Source organism: Halichoeres trimaculatus, unplaced genomic scaffold (assembly GCF_033239565.1).
Source record: "Halichoeres trimaculatus isolate MK-OKI-2021-1 unplaced genomic scaffold, fHalTri1.1 fHalTri1_scaffold_4, whole genome shotgun sequence".
Taxonomy (NCBI): domain Eukaryota; kingdom Metazoa; phylum Chordata; class Actinopteri; order Labriformes; family Labridae; genus Halichoeres; species Halichoeres trimaculatus.
In genome coordinates, this window is record NW_027437182.1 from 11,813,682 (window position 1) to 11,830,275 (window position 16,594).

Genomic DNA, 16,594 nt, shown 5'->3' on the forward strand with positions numbered 1-16,594 from the left:
GAAAAATCAGTCTCCCCCTAAGATAAATGATCAGACTCTATTGTTTAAAACTAAGAGTCAACATCTAACAAATTTTAGCCGAAGTGATAATATTTTGCTGACACAGATGATGTTTGAGAGATTTAACGCTCTTTTGTGTTTCTGTCTTATTCAGACGCTGCCTTTTCCTCAGACTCCTCCTCTCCAGAGAACGTTGAGGACTCAGGCCTGGACTCACCCTCCCATCAAACCCTCGGGCCCTCCCCTGAGCCTGCGGGTTGGGCTGCGTGGCCTCCTTTGTCTCAGAGTAAGGAGCAGACTCAGACGATGGGACGACCTGCAGATCCTTTCCTCTCTGCCTTCAGGGACCCGTCTCCTGGTCGGAGTCCTCTCCCGCAGGACGATCCCGCTAATGTCTGGTCTGTGGCTCCTTCACGCCCCTCTCGTGTCCCGCCTGATCTGGACCCTTCATCCGCACGGTTTCCTGCTTTTTCTCAGTCCCTCCCTCCAGCCGAGATGGAGTCCACGGTGTGGAACTGCAAACACATCCCTCCTGAGGACCCCTTCCTTGCTGCGTTTGAGAGGACTGTCACCCAGGAAACTCTGAACCTGTCTGACGCCTGGTCCCGCCCACCACCTCGCCAAACACAGGAGAGTCGGGGGTTAGATGTACGAGGAGACCCATTTTCCATGACCCTCCCTGACACTAAGAAAGCCCCTAACTCTTCGTCATCCTCCTCTTCATCCACCTCTCACCGTAAAGACAGAGACAGGAAACGAGACCGCAGCCTCCCACCTCCTGTTTCCTCTGACGATCCGTTTGCGATCACGATGATCGGCAGCCCAACGCACCAGTCGACTCTGGCTGCAGCTGCTGGTTTGATTCCCCTACACGGCAGCAACAGCAGCGGTGTTAGCTCTGCCAACACCAGCAGACTGGGACTCGATGCTACCTCGAGCTCTTTACCTACGACTCAGCCCAAAAAGGAGCTGATGCACTGGAACTCTGTGCACAACCCCTTCAGTGAGGGGGTCTCTGGAAAAACACAGGACGGAGGAGGAAAAGGAGAGGGAGGAGGAGGAGGAGAGAGGAGGAAGCATAGATCATCAGAGAGTGAGCCGCGCAGGAACGCCCCTCCACTCACAAGGCATTCGGGACCACAGGAGGATCTGTGCTTCTCTACAGACAAGGATCAGGACTGCCTGGATCTGAACTCACAGATGCCGTGCAGCATCAGCTCTCACAAAGGTAGACCTGTTTCTGATCCGTCAGAAACTCTGTAATCCCTTTTTTCTTAGATTTTAATTTATGTATAAGAATTAATGACAAATGAGAGAAACATCACTCAAAGAGCAAGAAGTTGAAGGTTTTTAAGTATTTCTGATGAAGGAAAACCTCAGTGATGAATATTCAGATATAAACTAATACTTAATCCCTAATTTCAATAGATTTCGCTCCAGCTAGTTTTTCTGGTTGATTTGACAGGATATCTTTATGTCTTTAAACTGTTTTATTGTGTGATCCGGATCAGTTTGGGATCATTGTGTGTTTGTCTTTTGTTTAAGGGTCCAAACACAACTTCAGACAGGACACAAGTGAAGTTGTGTCAGCTGCTCCTCAGAGAGTGGCGCGGGCCAAGAGGACGTCAGGTCGACTCAGCGGCTGTGAGAGAGTGAGTATTGATGAGAGTGAACAAATGAATAAATTCTTTGCATTAAAAAATGTTTTTTTTTTTAGTCTATTAACTTTACTTCTATATAGCCCAGAATTTCACTGCTAAAACCCACGTATGTGCAAACATGCTGCATGAAGTTGTTTTTTAGATGAAGATCTCAGTTTTATATTAATAATAATAATAATAATAATAATAATGATGATAATAATAATAATAATAATAATAATAATAATAATAATAATAATAATAATAATAATAACTTTATTAGTGTAGCACTTTTAAAAACAGAAGTTTACAAAGTGCTTTGACAACGGCCAGGACATGAAAACGAACACAAGCTTCGACCCATATGAACCCTGGTAATACAAGAGCCATGCAACATAAATTGAGAGCATGAGGACTGAGATAAAAGCTAAGCAAGAAAAAGAAAACAAGAAGATAAAAGGCAACTAGAAAAGCACTCAGAGAGCTCAGACCTCTGCCAAGTATATTGTGATTCTCACACAACACTTTAGTCCTACTTCAATGTTATACTCCCTTTCAGCAGACTGTCTGCTACAATTTGGTGTTAGTTGCAGGTTTGTATGATAATTTGTTCCCTGACAGTGTTGAAAATTATGATGACGAGTACATATTTCATATTCCAGATCTTGGTATCCAGAATATTGCTAGGATCTGGATCGTACTTTTACTTTTACTTTGGCGGAGGTAATAAAAAATGGGGTTGGGAGCAGAGAACAGGACATGAGGTATAAAAAGACAATATCAAGAGTGTAATAACAGAATTGTAAATCAATAATAATTACAAAATAATAATGAAGAGATAAAACAATAAAAAAGCTAACAAGCCAATAAAACCGATTTGAGATAGAAGTAAAAGCGATAAAAGACAAAGGTTTTGATGCAAACAGAATCATCCATTTTTTTCAGTTTCACACTTAAATCAATATGATCTTTAATTGAAAATATCAAATGAGCTCAAACTGAGCTGTGAGAACTATTAAAACCTTCTCTCTAAATCTTAAACACCTTTGACTCTGTGTGTTTCAGTCCCGCTCTCTGTGCTCCTCCCCTCTGCCGGAGCCCAGCCCTTCACTCACCTCCTCCTCCTCCTCCAGCCCCAGTGAGTGGGGTCCTCAGACCAGGGACACAGACTGGGCGGGACAGAACCGGGCAAGCAGTCCTGCTAGGCCAGGACAAGTTTCCCCGCTGCCCTTCCAGCATCAGGACCACCAACAGCGACCCTGTGAGACTTAAACTTAGACCTTAAACATACAACACAGGATGATGGACTTAAAGTAGGAGAATGATGTGGCATGAGAGACAGATGTAGAAAGTTTAGGTAATGTCGGTATTGAGTTTTGATGAAAAGAAAGATACAAGTTTTCATAACTGTAGGTAGAAACAAAGTGAAAGCCAAAGGATTGTTCAAAAAACAGAGTCAGAGAACAAACTGCAAACTGTCAGATTTTTTTAAATGTGAGAATTGAAAGTAAATACATGAATAAATGTATTAAACAATCTTAAAGATGCTAGAATTTGGAGTTTAGTCTCATTGGACATCACCTGATCAGCTGTTTTTTGCAAAGCCAGGCTAACCTGCAGCTTGTAGCTTCAAGTTTATAATGTTCCTGATAATCTCATTCCTATCAGCTTGGCTCAGTCTCATATTGTTTTTTTTTTTTCCGACAGTGCACCTCTCCAGAGGACCCAGCCCCATCTCTCTCAGCACACAAGAGGCCTGGCCGGTGGCTGCAGCAATAACTGAATACATTAACGCCTACTTCAAAGGTGGACAACACAACCGGTCAGCATCACGCCACTTTTTCCTCTGAAAGCATCTGAAATTGAACACTTTCTGCTCAGAGAGGGAAATAACATTTCCATGCGAGGTTTAATGTAACTGTGGTATTTTGTTTGACCTTTACTTGACCATTTTAAAACACAAATGAGATTGTGTGTTTCCTCCTCTCTCCAGCTGCCTCGTGAAGATCACAGGTGACCTGACGATGTCCTTCCCAGCCGGCATCACCCGCATCTTCACAGCCAACCCCAACGTCCCCGTGCTCAGCTTCAGACTGGTCAACATCTCCAGGATCGATCACTTCCTGCCAAACCAAAAGCTGCTCTACAGGTTGTTAACCACACTTGTTTATCTCGTCTTTCTCTTGTTTCACAGTCTGCTGTGTTTACTGACCTGTCTCCTTGTCTCTACAGCGACCCGTCTCAGAGTGACCCGGACACCAGAGACTTCTGGTTTAACATGCAGGCCCTGCAGCTCTACCTGCAGAGGGAGGCTGAACTCAACCCTCAGGCCTCGTACTACAATGTCGGTCTGCTCAAGTATCAGGTGAGGATCTCTGACTTTTTTGGCCTTTTTTCATCATGTCTGACCTTTCCTGTCAGATTCTCTCAATAATTCAGATCTGGGATGGAGTAAAATATATTATTAAACTGATTCTTTATTTTAATGACCCGAAAGTCTGTTGAAACGTGTCCCAGAGTTTTTTAGAAAGTAGACATTTTCTTCCAAGAAAAGGGAAAAAGCCAAAATAGGGTACCACTTCTTTTTTGATTTTTTTTTTTCTTTAAAAACATTTCGCATAAGTTTGAAGTGTTTAGTCTGGACTTTTCCTCATATTTTTCTAAATTTTTGCACCAAATAGCTTAAGCCTGGCTGGATTTTAAAAATCTTAAAAGATTCTGAAAGCGGGTTGTATCTCACACATAAGGAGAATCTTCACAGATAATCTTTTCTTAAATCTTAAGCATGCACAAACTACAAGATTTGAAAATACTGACCACCACATAGGATTTCAACAAGATTATTTGACCAGAGAGAGTGATGGACCATATTTGCCCAGTTATTTGATCTGAGGTTTTTAGCGCAGTGGTGGGACAGGAGAGAAAAAAGCGGAGCTGTCTGCAGCAGTGCCTTTCATCCATTACACGCACGCAGAGGGACAGAGGTGAAACTGTTGCTGCATCAGCCAATAATGGCATGATCTCACACCGATCACTGATAAGACAACAGTTTGCTACTGTTTGAAAATGGCGTGGTTATGTGTTTTTTTTTAAAGGCATTATTGAACTGGCTCGAGTGGGCCAGTGGAGTGCGCAGTCAGCTGACCCGGAGCCTTTCAGTTGCACTTTGAGCCTGCGTTTGTTGTCTGTTGTCCGGTCTCTGGTGCTTTTTCTAATTGTCTGTTGTCATCCTCAGTAAGAATGAATGTTGTAATCATCCAGATAAATATTAAACATGTTTGAAAATCATTGGGGCGGCTCCGACGAGTCTGTGAGACGATCGTGGGGCTAAAGATTCATCTGTCAACTGCTCACACTAGAAGATAATCTTGGCCGGACGTCGGGGCCGATTTTAGTCCTCGACCAGATTTCTTCCCCAATTGTCGGGAGGATAAGGGTTAAATCGGGTCGAGAATCCTGTAGTGTGAGCCAGGCTTTAGATAGCCTCTAAATCTTCCTCAACGAGTGAAATACATACCACCAGTAAATAAATTTAAAGAAATGTTGTAAGAAAAATTCCCTGTGCTGACTTGGTTCAGTTTTACTTGGTCTACGAAAGACACTAAACCTGTTCTGGACTCTTTTCTTAAACTTATTCAGACTTGAGGTGTTTGTTGTTTCCTCAGGTGTCATCTCAGGACCCGGGTCGGGCTCCTCTCCTGCTCTCTGCAGAGTGTCAGCGCAGCGGCACGGTGACCCGGGTGTCTCTGGATTATCACTGCTGCCCGGCCACCGCTCCCTCCACACAGCTCACTGCTGTGCAGGTGCTGCTGCCGTTAGACCACACGGCCACCGACCTGCAGTGCCAGCCGCCCGCCTCCTGGTGAGTCCTGTCAACATGATGACAGCATAGAATAGAAAACAAAAGTAAGAAAGTGTGTAGAAAGTGCAAAAAGGTCCATAACAAAATAGATGTTTACAGCTCGTCCATCATTCTCCAGTCAGTCACCCTCCACCTCCACAGGATCCAGGACTGAGCTTCTTCAGCAGTCTGTTCAGTCTCTGTCTCCTGGATCCTGTCTGCTCACAGCAGGTGAAGCTCCTCCAATGTGGCGTTGGTGTCTGATGTTAGCCCCGTTAGCCATGTCTGTGAATAGCATGATGCTACTCTGCCTCCTGGTATTCCCTCTATTGCTGGGTTTGCACAGCTAGCTCGTTCATCTTACTGGAGATAGATCTTACGTTCCCAATAACGATGGATGGAAGGACAGGTCAGTGTCATTACTTCTTAGCTCACACCTGAGTATCAGCATGGTGTCCTCTCCTCCTCCTCACCTCGTGGGGAAACATCAGGCCTTGCACCAGTTAGCATTGACATGCCATGGTTACATGTAGAATCTCCAGACAAACACAGGAGCAAAATAGTAAAAATTTCATATCAAACCACTAGTAATTTTACAGCTTCAGAGAGAAAATTACTCATAGTTAAAGAAGAAAGAAAACCAATCAGAATCAAGCCTCTAATAATCTGAAACAGGTTAGACCAAATGTTGAGGAGTTATTTTTAAAAACAGATCCGTTTATCAGCTCAAACAGAATTTATGTGAGCTGTAGGAAGTATAAATCTTAATAACTCCATTATCACCACTTCCCTGCTGTGTGAGGGCTTCATGTTTTCTGTGATTGATTTTAAAAAACAAACTGGAAAATAAGCGTCAGATATACTCTCTCTGACTGTGTCTGCAGGAACGCTGAGGAAAGACGTCTGCTGTGGAAACTCCCCAACCTGTCCCCGACCAATCACAGCAAAGGTCAGAGCTCTGCCGCTCTCTTTACTTCTCTGCTTTACATTTCAGCCTCTATCGATCAGACATTTTACTTATGTAAGGTTTGGTGTCAATCATCAGAATCCAGCAGGAATCTCTTTCTACTTCACAATCAGTCGTTAGGATGAATTAATAATGGATCTGTAGGGTTTTGGAGGCATTCAGTAACTCTTTGACAGCAGAGGCAGGATTTTGTTGTAGCAGCTGCTGTTGTCAGCCTGCTGTCAGAGAGCAAAATAGAAGAATCCTTGTTCTATTGAACCAAAAGAAAAGAAAAACACTTTTATTGAAGTTCCTTCTCTGCGCGTCAGGGTGATCGTTGCTCTTTTCACAGCCTCAGACGACAGCTCATTACGTCTCTATTCTAAAATGGAAAGAGTCTGAGCTCAAATCAGTTTAGCTCAAGGTCTCCTCCACCTGAGTGCCTCTTTGAATCAAATACCCACATTTTCTTCTTTCCTTCGTTCTGTTTTGATCATCTAATGATATATTACCACCGCGCAGAGAAGCTACACGCTCAGAGAGAAACAGGCTGTTCAGAGCAGACACTGATGGATGGGACGATCAGGGCTGAAAACGTTGGGAGCGAGAAACGTTTCTGTGCTTTATGAGAGGTGATCAAACACAGAAAGGTCACCATAACTCCTCCCTCCCTGGAAGAATACAGTTCTCCTGTAATTCATCACTAAAGGTTAATAGTGCCGCGTTCAATTCAAAGAGTTGAATGTGCTAAATCAAAGCTTAATTCATGTTCATCTCACTTTCTGTTTCATCCTGTTATTTTATGATGGAGTATTTACAACACTGGTGTATAGAGAGGCCGGAGATTAACGGAGACATTTTCCTGTAGTCAATCAACTTCATGTTGAAATGTTGGTGGTAAAACCGGCTTTTTAAAAATGTTTTTAAAAACTTTTCCTCCTTTCAACCAACGTCTTTAATCCAGATCACAGGCTCCAAAAATTAACTAAACCAAAAATAAGATCATTTATGTTTGGTAGATTATTTCTTTGATGTAAGACTGCTTTTTGGCAATAAATCTTTTACCAATGCAAAGCCTGTTTGTTTCTCTTTTGAATGGAGCACATATTTGTGGGATGAGCAGCGGAGCTGAGTATGTGGGTTGCTCCCATGAAAAATTTGCCAAATCATCTCTGCCAATGCCAAACAGCTGGTGGGCCAAGTTGGCCTTGCTAAGTTCCCTTAAGATGCTGCCTACGTGGAGTTGGTGGAATAATGCAGACCTTTTTTAAAGAGCATCAAAACAGATACAAAATGCATAAGATTCAAAATTACTTGCAATCCCTTCCCTGGCCTGTTTTTGTTGACAGTTTTGACAATTTGTTTTTGACTCTTTAACATCGATGTGAAGTTCATCTGTGTGTGTGTGTGTGTGTGCTTCAGGCTCAGGGACTCTGTGTGCCAGCTGGCAGTGCCTGGAGGTCCCCCGCGGCCCTCCACCCAGCCTGGCTGTGCAGTTTGTGGGCTCCGGGGCCTCTCTGTCGGGCATGGACGTGGAGCTGGTGGGAAGCCGTTACCGCATGTCGCTGGTGAAGAAGAGATTCGCCACAGGTGAGGCTTTCATTTCTTACTGCGACTGATCATATCAGTTACCCAATTACAGAGGAGTGTGTCCTGCCGTGAACGTCTCTTCAGGCTGCACTCATCTTTTTGTCGTGTGTTTGACAGGAAAGTACATGGCTGGCTGCTCTCTGTGAACTGAGCGGAGGATGCTCGCTGCTGCTGGGTCAGAAAACTTTGCACCCTTTCTGAGTCCTGTGACAGAAGCAGGTTGGATCAGTGATGAGACATTAAAGTGAAGACAGGGCACCTTCACTCAGACAGCTCAGCCTGAAGGAAGACGTGCACTTACTTCTGAGGGTGTCCTGCTGTTTTAGGACCAAGCCTTCTCTTCTTCTTCTTCTCTCCTCTAATTTAAGTTGTGTGTTGTACACTGACTTTTTCTACTCAATCATTTCCTCCTGTTCTGCAGACTAAGCTAGATGTCAGGACTCTTCTCAAAGTACAGCAGAAAATAAACCATGTAGATAGAGTTAAAAATATGAGTCTGGAAGTGAGCAGCTATGGGAGCTAGGATTTTTAATTTCTGTAAATAAGGTATGGAGGAAACTTCCTGATAACTCACCTGTACTTAACCTAAAATAAACAAAATGTTTGTAAAGCTGCTGTTTGTTCCACATAGAGGTTTTGTGCTGACATTTGATAAAAATAAATGTTCCCAAAGCATTTTGGTTTACAACAATTTATTACACATTGTGACCAAGTACAAAATACAGCTGAACTATGCAGTTTATTACAGACATCATTCGTCCTTAGGCTAGTTAAAGTGTAGTCAAGAACAGGTTTAAAAATGCACAAAAATAAGGGTTCAGTATACTTGTAAGAAGAACCAAATCTAGTTCAATAAAAAATAATCCTCCGCCGAAAAAATCTAAAACAGTCTTACAAAACATTACAAAGTACACACAGAAATTACTTAGTCTTCCAAAGCACTTGAAGGCAAATTACTGTGACAGGCACGAGTTACAAAAAGCCTTTAAATAACTCAAAACTCCAGGATTCTCATCGCTACAACCAAATCATCAGAGGAGGGAAACAAGGAAGAGGAATAAAGAAATAAATCAACCAATCAGATTCCAGCACAAAGCAGATGTCAATCAAATCAGAATAGGTCATATAAATAGGATTTCTCTTCTGATGCTTTAAAGTCTGACCGTAGAGCAGCAGCTCCGCGGTAAGGTTCGAGTTTCATACACGGAACATTTGGAAACAAATGGATCACACACTGGTCTAATTAATCACATCAAAGCTTCTTTTTCTTCTGACAGTGTGAGGAGAGATCAGGCAAAGGCCACACAGCACACACTTCCTACATCATACAAAGATATATATTTATATATAATTTATTATGGACAGATTCTCCTCTGCATTTTCTATCTAATCCAAACGAAACATAAGAGTCTAATCTGAGGAACAGCATGAGGTCAAAGTCTCTGAAGTCTTGGAGCCAAAGAAATCCTTTTTTTCTTTCTTTTTTTTTCTTCTTTTTTTTGTTAAATGAGTTTTGGTTTTACAGGTCCATACACTCCAACATTTGTGTGAAATCATAAAGTATGCAGCTCCTTGTTTTTAAATCAGGAAATAGTCAGATTCCAGTTCAGGTTTTAAATTCTCATCTCCATTAGGTTGATTAGTCTGTTTCAGAACTCACTGTTGTCCACTAACCGCACACTGAGGAGCTGAAACCGCTCATGAAGTCGTCTTCACACTAAAGAAAACGTGAGATGGAGATATAAACTGTAACAGTGGCTACATGTTTTAATACTCATGTGATCTGAGCCTACAGGAGCACAGCCTATAAATCTACTGAGGTAAACAAAACCAACATCTCACACAGGTAACGTACTGAGTTCCCCGCCTTCCTGACCGTGGCTAAGCTGCTGGGATCGACTCAGGGAAAGGTCCTTTGGGTCAGTAGGTTGCATGTTTGTCGTTGTTTTTGTGCGTGCGCGTGTGAAACGGCTGCGAGCTGCAGCAGAGGCAACGAGGAGAGTACACACCTACACCAAGTCTACGTTAAAGGTGCTTTCATTGTGTTGAGGTTTGGAGACGATACATTCATACTGCGGTAGAGGCACAGCTGAGGGACAGATAGACATCTGTAGTGGTGGTTCTTAAAGTTAGCGATCTAAGGCACTCAAATGACACTATGGCACAGCTAGTTCAAAATAAGAGAGGAGAGGAATCACAGAAACAGCACGCACACACACCACCATTCAAAGTTACACATCCAATAAAAAGGTACTGCACAAAGTCATTCACAGTTGGAACAAAAAGAAAGAAAATCAGGCCTGTTACACCCTGTGAGTAAAAAACAAACAGAAAAGATGAGAGATTCTCAGAGAAAGATCAGTCTGTTTAGTGACGGGACGACTGAGGATGCTACTTTCTTCTTCTTCTTTATGTACATTGCACGCTCCGACTACAGAAGGACGCAGTATGCTTGCCCGTCAGTGTCCCTGTAAGGCCCTGAAGTACCTTCAGAGTCACCTTTTCTTCAGGGAGAGGATGCTGGTCTTCGTAGCTCTAAGTCGGGCCCTGCTGGGACTCACATCTCCTGCAGAGGGTGACTCATTTCAATCCTCTCTCTCTTCACAGCCGGCTCAGTCGGCCCTCTGGACGCATCGGCGTCACTGCCCAGGTCACTCATCTCATCAGAGAAGGACGCGTCTAATGACAGGGAGAGAGATAGTTAAAGGATTGGTTTGAGTCTACAATCAGTTTTTTTTAGAACCAGAATATACAGACTTGTATCTTTATGTTTCAAACAAAAATCTGAACTCTTCTTACCTTTCTCCATGAGTGAAGGCATCATAGAGCTCAGGTCACTGAACTGTGAATCAACAAGAGGGGGTGTTAGTTTCACATCACACACTTTTATTTTCATCACTGTTTAAGTAAAAGTAGCAGCTTCTCTTTGTCTCACCTCTCCCATGACAGCGATGGGAGTCTCTCCAGTGGCCTGGGCCACACGGTGTTCCACCAGGTAGAACATGTACTCATCATACAGGAGGCGGATAAGGTGGAAGGAGCCAAAACTAGCAGCACTGCGCAGGGTCAGGTCTCTGATCACCATGGAGCTGAACAGAAGCAGAAATAAAAATCAGATCACCCATACATTTTGCTCAGACCCTGTGTTAAAGCTTCAGAGAGGGATCAGACCCGTACCTGTAGAAGGACCACTTCAGCAGGAACTGGCGAGCAGCTTTAGGGAAGCTGGGGCTGCCCTGATGAGGCTTCAGGACCTGAGAGACCACATTATCGAGCCAAGTGGCCCATTGGTCCAGAGAGCTCTGCTGCTGCAGTGTGACCTTAAAGTCCTGCTCCAGGCGCTGAACCACGCTCTCGTCACACTGACACACCCATGATGCCTGCTCCTGTTAGGCAAAACAAACACAAGCCGATACAGTCAGCTAAAAAATGTCCAAACAACATCTGGACCTGAAGCAGTGTGAGATTTAACCATCAGATAATTCAAAAAGTTTACCTGGACGTTAGCGAAGTCGACGCGGTTGAGGTCAGAGAGCATCTGGTTGATCTGGGACGTGTTCTGGAGGACGGCACGGGCGGCCTGAGCCAGGTGATTCAGACTGGTGTAACGTCTCAGAGTCTGAGCAAACGCACTGACAACGGCCACCTGGAGCGTGAACACCACGAGAGAATACAGCAAAGTTCATGTCACACAACTCTGAGGTATATTAGACAAACTGCTGAGACATTATTAGCGAAATGAAGAAAGATCTCAGTGGTCTCAAAGGGGATGGTCTGGTTACCTTGGTGCGGATAATCTCTTGAGGGAAGCTGGTCATGGCGTTGGTCAGCCAGCCCTCCAGGCTCTTGGCAAAGTTACGGATGGCCTGAGTGAGAGTGCCTGAAGAAAGAGAACAGCCTGGATTACAAAGTGACTTCACAACAATCAGCTCAGCAGAGATCCTTAGAGTAAAGCTGAGTGATAGAAGACAAATACAGATACAGATAATTCAGGCAGATTCACAGAACGAAGGGCTCAATAACTCTACTGTCTTTCTAATATCATGACATGTCTAACAGTAGCAGGAATTTTTTTATGTTTCCAGGTCATTGCACAGCTCAACCTCTTACAGCAGCTGAGGAATAAAACAGCTTCTAGAAGCTTCAGTAACAACAACTATCTACATTTTCATAAATAGCAATCCAAAAAATAAAAGACTGATCAGAGCCCAACTGTTTGGTACCATGTGGTGTAAAATCTAAACAATCTAAAAACTTCAGTGATACTGACTGGGGACAGGACGCAGCACATCAGGGATCAGGATCTCCACCAGAGCCTGGTAGAGGATGTGATCACAGCTCCTCATCCATAATCTGACTGGTTCATATTTACACAGGGACACCAGCTTCTCTCTGGGGATCACACCCTCCAGGTCATCATCACTACACACACACACAAACAGGAAGAAACAAAAATAAAGACAAAGGCTGTTAATATTGTAGAGAAAGAAGGAAGGAAGGGGGAAATGAAGGAAGGAAGAAAAAAAGGAAAGATGGGAGCTAGAAAAGATAGTAGGTGAGAAGGAAGGAAGGAAGAAAAAAGGAAAGGAGGGAGATAGGAAAGATAGTAGGTAGGAAGGAAGGAAAGAAAAAGAAGAAAAAGAAGGAAAGAACAGAGGACTGAAGGGAAGAAAGAATGCAGGAAAAATAGAAGGAAAAGAAAAGAAAAATAGCACAAGGAAGGAAAAAACAAAGGAAAAAAGGAAGGATGTAAAAAAGAAGGGAAGGAAGAAGGACTGAAAAAAGGAGAGAACAAAGGAATCGAGGAAAGATAGAAGGAAGATAGACAAAAGAGAAAGAAAGGAAAGTAAAAAGAATGAAATGAGTGAAGAAGGACAGAGGGAAAGAAAGAAAGACAAGAAAATGAAAATACAAAGAATATTATACTGAAATAAAAGAATGCTCCTCTCTTGCATCAGCAGTCATTCTTTTTTTTCTTTTTTTAAACTTTTCTGACTTGTGTTGAACATGTGACTGAACGTCCCTCACACAGGGTAAACACTGATGGTGGAACAGTCGCTGGGAGCTCTCTGACCTGTTGGGGATGGTGGTGCTGCCGTCACTAGATGGCGGTGTTGAATACCAAAAAGTCTGCCAGAGTTTCTCAATGTAGTGGAACTGGAGGTTCATCACCACATCCAAAGTGGCCTGCAGGAGAGCAGCGAGGGAGAGGGGGAGGAGGGGTGAGACCGGGAGTGAGAGGGAGGGAAGACAGGAGGGAAAAGAGAGGGAGGGAGGAGGAGGAGGGGGAGCAAAACATACAGAGCTGAACCATGGCAACCAGACACACAACAAAGTTTCTACAGGCAGGCTCTCGCTTACTGTGGGCCCTCCTGGTTAGACAATGAGCCAGCTCAAACACAGCTCCCTGCACATTAATCATCAGGAGGATCCGAGCGGCCTCGTTCAGCCTTCATCTGGAGTTTTCTTCATGGAGATTTGAAACATTTCTTTCCACTGGCCTCTCTAAACGTGTAGACTGAGGCGTGTTTTTACTTCGTTTTAGCAGCAAAGCTTTGACCCAAGTGCCCACATGACTTCCTCTTTCCTGTTCATATGTATGAGGCTCTTAGAAATCAGAGTACACACAGACATGCACAGACACAGACACAGACACACACACAAGAGCAAAGTAAAGGAAGCAGGAGATAGGGGAGTGTTTTAAAATGATTAAAAAGGCTCCAGGGTTCAGTCAGACAGAGACGAAGCTGTAATCTGGCTCTAAAAAGAGGATGAGCAGATAAACCATGTCCGATTATGAGAGTAAAAGAGAAAAAGCTGAGGACTAAAAGTTGTGGACTCCACACAAGGCAGAGGTCCAACTGATATGAGTTTCTGTTTTCAAACACGTCGCTGTGTCTCTGCAGAGTCTGCGAGAGGACGATTCACGCCGAGCTCGGAGATCCTCTGTCTCGATTCTGGCAGGACGTGCACTTGCCGCTGGATCTTGTTACACAGCAGTGTGGGCTTCAATCACATGATATGTTTTTGCTTCCTCTCCAGCTGTTGCCATGACAACCTTGTTTACGGTCGCCCTGAGCAACAGGTCAAACACAGAACTCCAAAACAAAAAGGAGAATTCCCCGTCCTTCTGAACAAGAGCAGGATTTTTTTTTAAGGTCTCTTTTTTTTCCATAGAGGGACAACAGCTTTTTTTTTTTTAAAGAATGAAGAGAAAAGAGAAAAGCAACAGAAAAAGTAAGAAAAAATGACAGAAACAAAAGGGATAGAGAGAAGGACAGAAAAGTGAAAAAGAAAAAAGGGAGAGAAAGAAAGTTTTAAAGACAAGACAGAAGAAAGGAAAGAAGTATCAAGGAGAGATAACACTTGTTTGCTCAATCACAGACAGGTGATACGTGCTGCAGTGATTCTAAACACTTACATTTTCACACACACACACACACACACACACACATGCACACACAAACAGAGTGATTTATGGTTCTCAGAAGTTTTATTAAACACCTAATCAATTGTGTTTAAACATTAATTTAGTGGCATAGTTGGTGCCTGAATATTTGACTACCATTGCTATGACAACAATAAATACACAACTGATAGGAGATTGACTCTTTATGGCGCTGATTAAAGAACAGAGTATTTAAAGTTAGTAAGAAACCTGATGTTTTATGGATTGATGAATTTGTTCCTGTATTTGAGCAGGAAGCTTTAAAGAGACCAGGAACAGTCTGAGTTCATGTGTTAACAGGGCTCTGTGTCTCTCATGAAAAGGAGAGTAAAAAGTAAAATGCATAAACATTAAACACAGCACTCAATGAGAGCTGGGAGAGTGACAGAAATGTGCTGGCAGATAAAGACAGGAGCCCATGCGCCCGTCCACAGACAAGACAACACAAAGGCCCGAGGGGAGGCCACCACAAAGACACCAAGATGTCCACGGTGCGCGCTGAAAGGTTAATTGGCATGTCTTGAAAGCTGCACTGAGATGAAAAGAAGGCAGGAACAAAGGGAGTGTGGTGAGACTGGACAAGGGGAGGGCAGGGATAATATGATAAAGCCAGAGCCTCGCTGCTTTAATCACAGCCGCTCTCCTGCTGGTAAAGCCCCCAAATTTTAATGTCCTATATCATTTCTAGCCCTCTCACTGACGCCGTGTTTAGAGGTTATTTTTTTACCGCCGTCTGCTTCTTCATTGTCCTCACAGCCCTGATGAAATATCAACCTGTGGATTGACATTTTGCTGTTTAACATATCTCAATCTGTGTTATGGTATATATATTCTTAGAGGCTGCCACCTGTTGACTGCTTTTATTCAAGCTAAAGTGAAAGTGAATTACATTATCCAATTTACATTATTCGATGCTAATCCTCAAAGAATTGTTGTTGTTTTTTTTTTCACAATTATAAGATTTTTTTCATTTTGTTTTAATTTTGTTAAATTATATGATCATATGATAACCCTTGGCCTGAAAAATCTCTTCCTTAGACAACAGTTTGTTTCAATTTATCATTAAATTGGGCAAAATTATTTAAAATGAATCATATCTATGAGTTTTAATTCTCTAGAGTAGAATTACAAGTATCTTTAAATCATCAGGCAGTCATTATTCAACAATATTTTTACTTACTTTGTGATTGCTAAAATTGTTCGTGAGTTTTCGTCAACACCGTAAGAAATTCATCAAAAAGCAATAAATTAAGATAATCACTTGGTGAGTTTTACTCCCAGAAGCTGCTGTAATTTTTTAAATCTTCACCACATCAGCTCATTTTTTCCAAAAGAAGTATGAAGACATTTTTATAATAAGATTTGTTCATATAGATCTTCAAAAAAGCAGTGTTTTTCCCCTTTTAAGTTGTTTCTTTTGAAAACAAAACCAAATTATCACAACAGTAGCAAGCTATGAGATTAAATATTTGTTTGAACTGCTCTGATGTAAGCTGCAGGTGTCATAAAAAGAGTGGTGCTGGGGTATGAAATACCTCGCAGTGGTCTCTGTACAGAGTCTGCAGCTTTTTGATGTCGTTCATGTTGATGCGCTCAGGCAGCTGCTGTGTGCCCAGGTCAGGTGATGGAAATGGAGGTAAAACGTGAGACGTATCTGCATAAATACAGAGCAAAACGTAGACAGGCGTCATTCATTTTACTCTCAAACACACAGGGGACAAGGTTTCTAGGGGTGGATCATAAAGTGTATGTCAACATGAAAACACATAACCCTGAACTATTTCAAACAATCTGGACCCATATCAGTTAATTTGACAAAGATAATTATTATAACATAATTAACAATGTGTGCTCAGGTTAAGCAAACATGTGATTGTGTGTTATCATATATTTGAAGGGTAAATCTGGTATCGGATTATGAGGACTAGGATCAGAAAGAGCAGAAAAGAGAAGAAGATCATGAGTGTAGGGATGAACTTTAGGTATAGACTGATACAGATCCTGATCCTATACCAGTGTGAAACAATAACCTGTTTACTCTACTGTGGGATAAGACTGGTGATCTTTTGAGTAAAAGACAAAAATGAGTACATATAGAATTATTGGAGTGTATATTTATTTAAACTATA

General features: G+C 42.6%; 2 protein-coding genes across 6 annotated transcripts in view; one reads left to right on the forward strand and one right to left on the reverse strand.

Moving 5' to 3' along the window:
• fcho1 (FCH and mu domain containing endocytic adaptor 1) overlaps positions 1-8,673 on the forward strand; it is a 63,130-nt gene extending 54,457 nt beyond the window's left edge. The window contains exons 18-27 of the mRNA XM_074668084.1: positions 155-1,228; positions 1,546-1,652; positions 2,706-2,901; positions 3,348-3,462; positions 3,634-3,789; positions 3,873-4,005; positions 5,306-5,502; positions 6,366-6,430; positions 7,850-8,017; positions 8,135-8,673. Coding sequence (XP_074524185.1) covers positions 155-1,228; positions 1,546-1,652; positions 2,706-2,901; positions 3,348-3,462; positions 3,634-3,789; positions 3,873-4,005; positions 5,306-5,502; positions 6,366-6,430; positions 7,850-8,017; positions 8,135-8,163 — 2,240 coding nt within the window. The 3' untranslated portion in view covers positions 8,164-8,673. The remainder of the gene's footprint in view (positions 1-154; positions 1,229-1,545; positions 1,653-2,705; positions 2,902-3,347; positions 3,463-3,633; positions 3,790-3,872; positions 4,006-5,305; positions 5,503-6,365; positions 6,431-7,849; positions 8,018-8,134) is intronic.
• A 59-nt stretch (positions 8,674-8,732) lies between these two features.
• Positions 8,733-16,594, reverse strand: part of rfx2 (regulatory factor X, 2 (influences HLA class II expression)) — a 28,386-nt gene continuing 20,524 nt past the window's right edge. For all 5 annotated transcript variants that reach the window (XM_074667930.1, XM_074667934.1, XM_074667932.1 and 2 more), the window contains 9 exons: positions 16,001-16,119; positions 13,092-13,204; positions 12,288-12,439; positions 11,800-11,897; positions 11,514-11,663; positions 11,195-11,403; positions 10,953-11,106; positions 10,817-10,859; positions 8,733-10,696 (listed from right to left, as the gene is read on the reverse strand). In XM_074667930.1, coding sequence (XP_074524031.1) covers positions 10,575-10,696; positions 10,817-10,859; positions 10,953-11,106; positions 11,195-11,403; positions 11,514-11,663; positions 11,800-11,897; positions 12,288-12,439; positions 13,092-13,204; positions 16,001-16,119 — 1,160 coding nt within the window. In that variant the 3' untranslated portion in view covers positions 8,733-10,574. The remainder of the gene's footprint in view (positions 10,697-10,816; positions 10,860-10,952; positions 11,107-11,194; positions 11,404-11,513; positions 11,664-11,799; positions 11,898-12,287; positions 12,440-13,091; positions 13,205-16,000; positions 16,120-16,594) is intronic.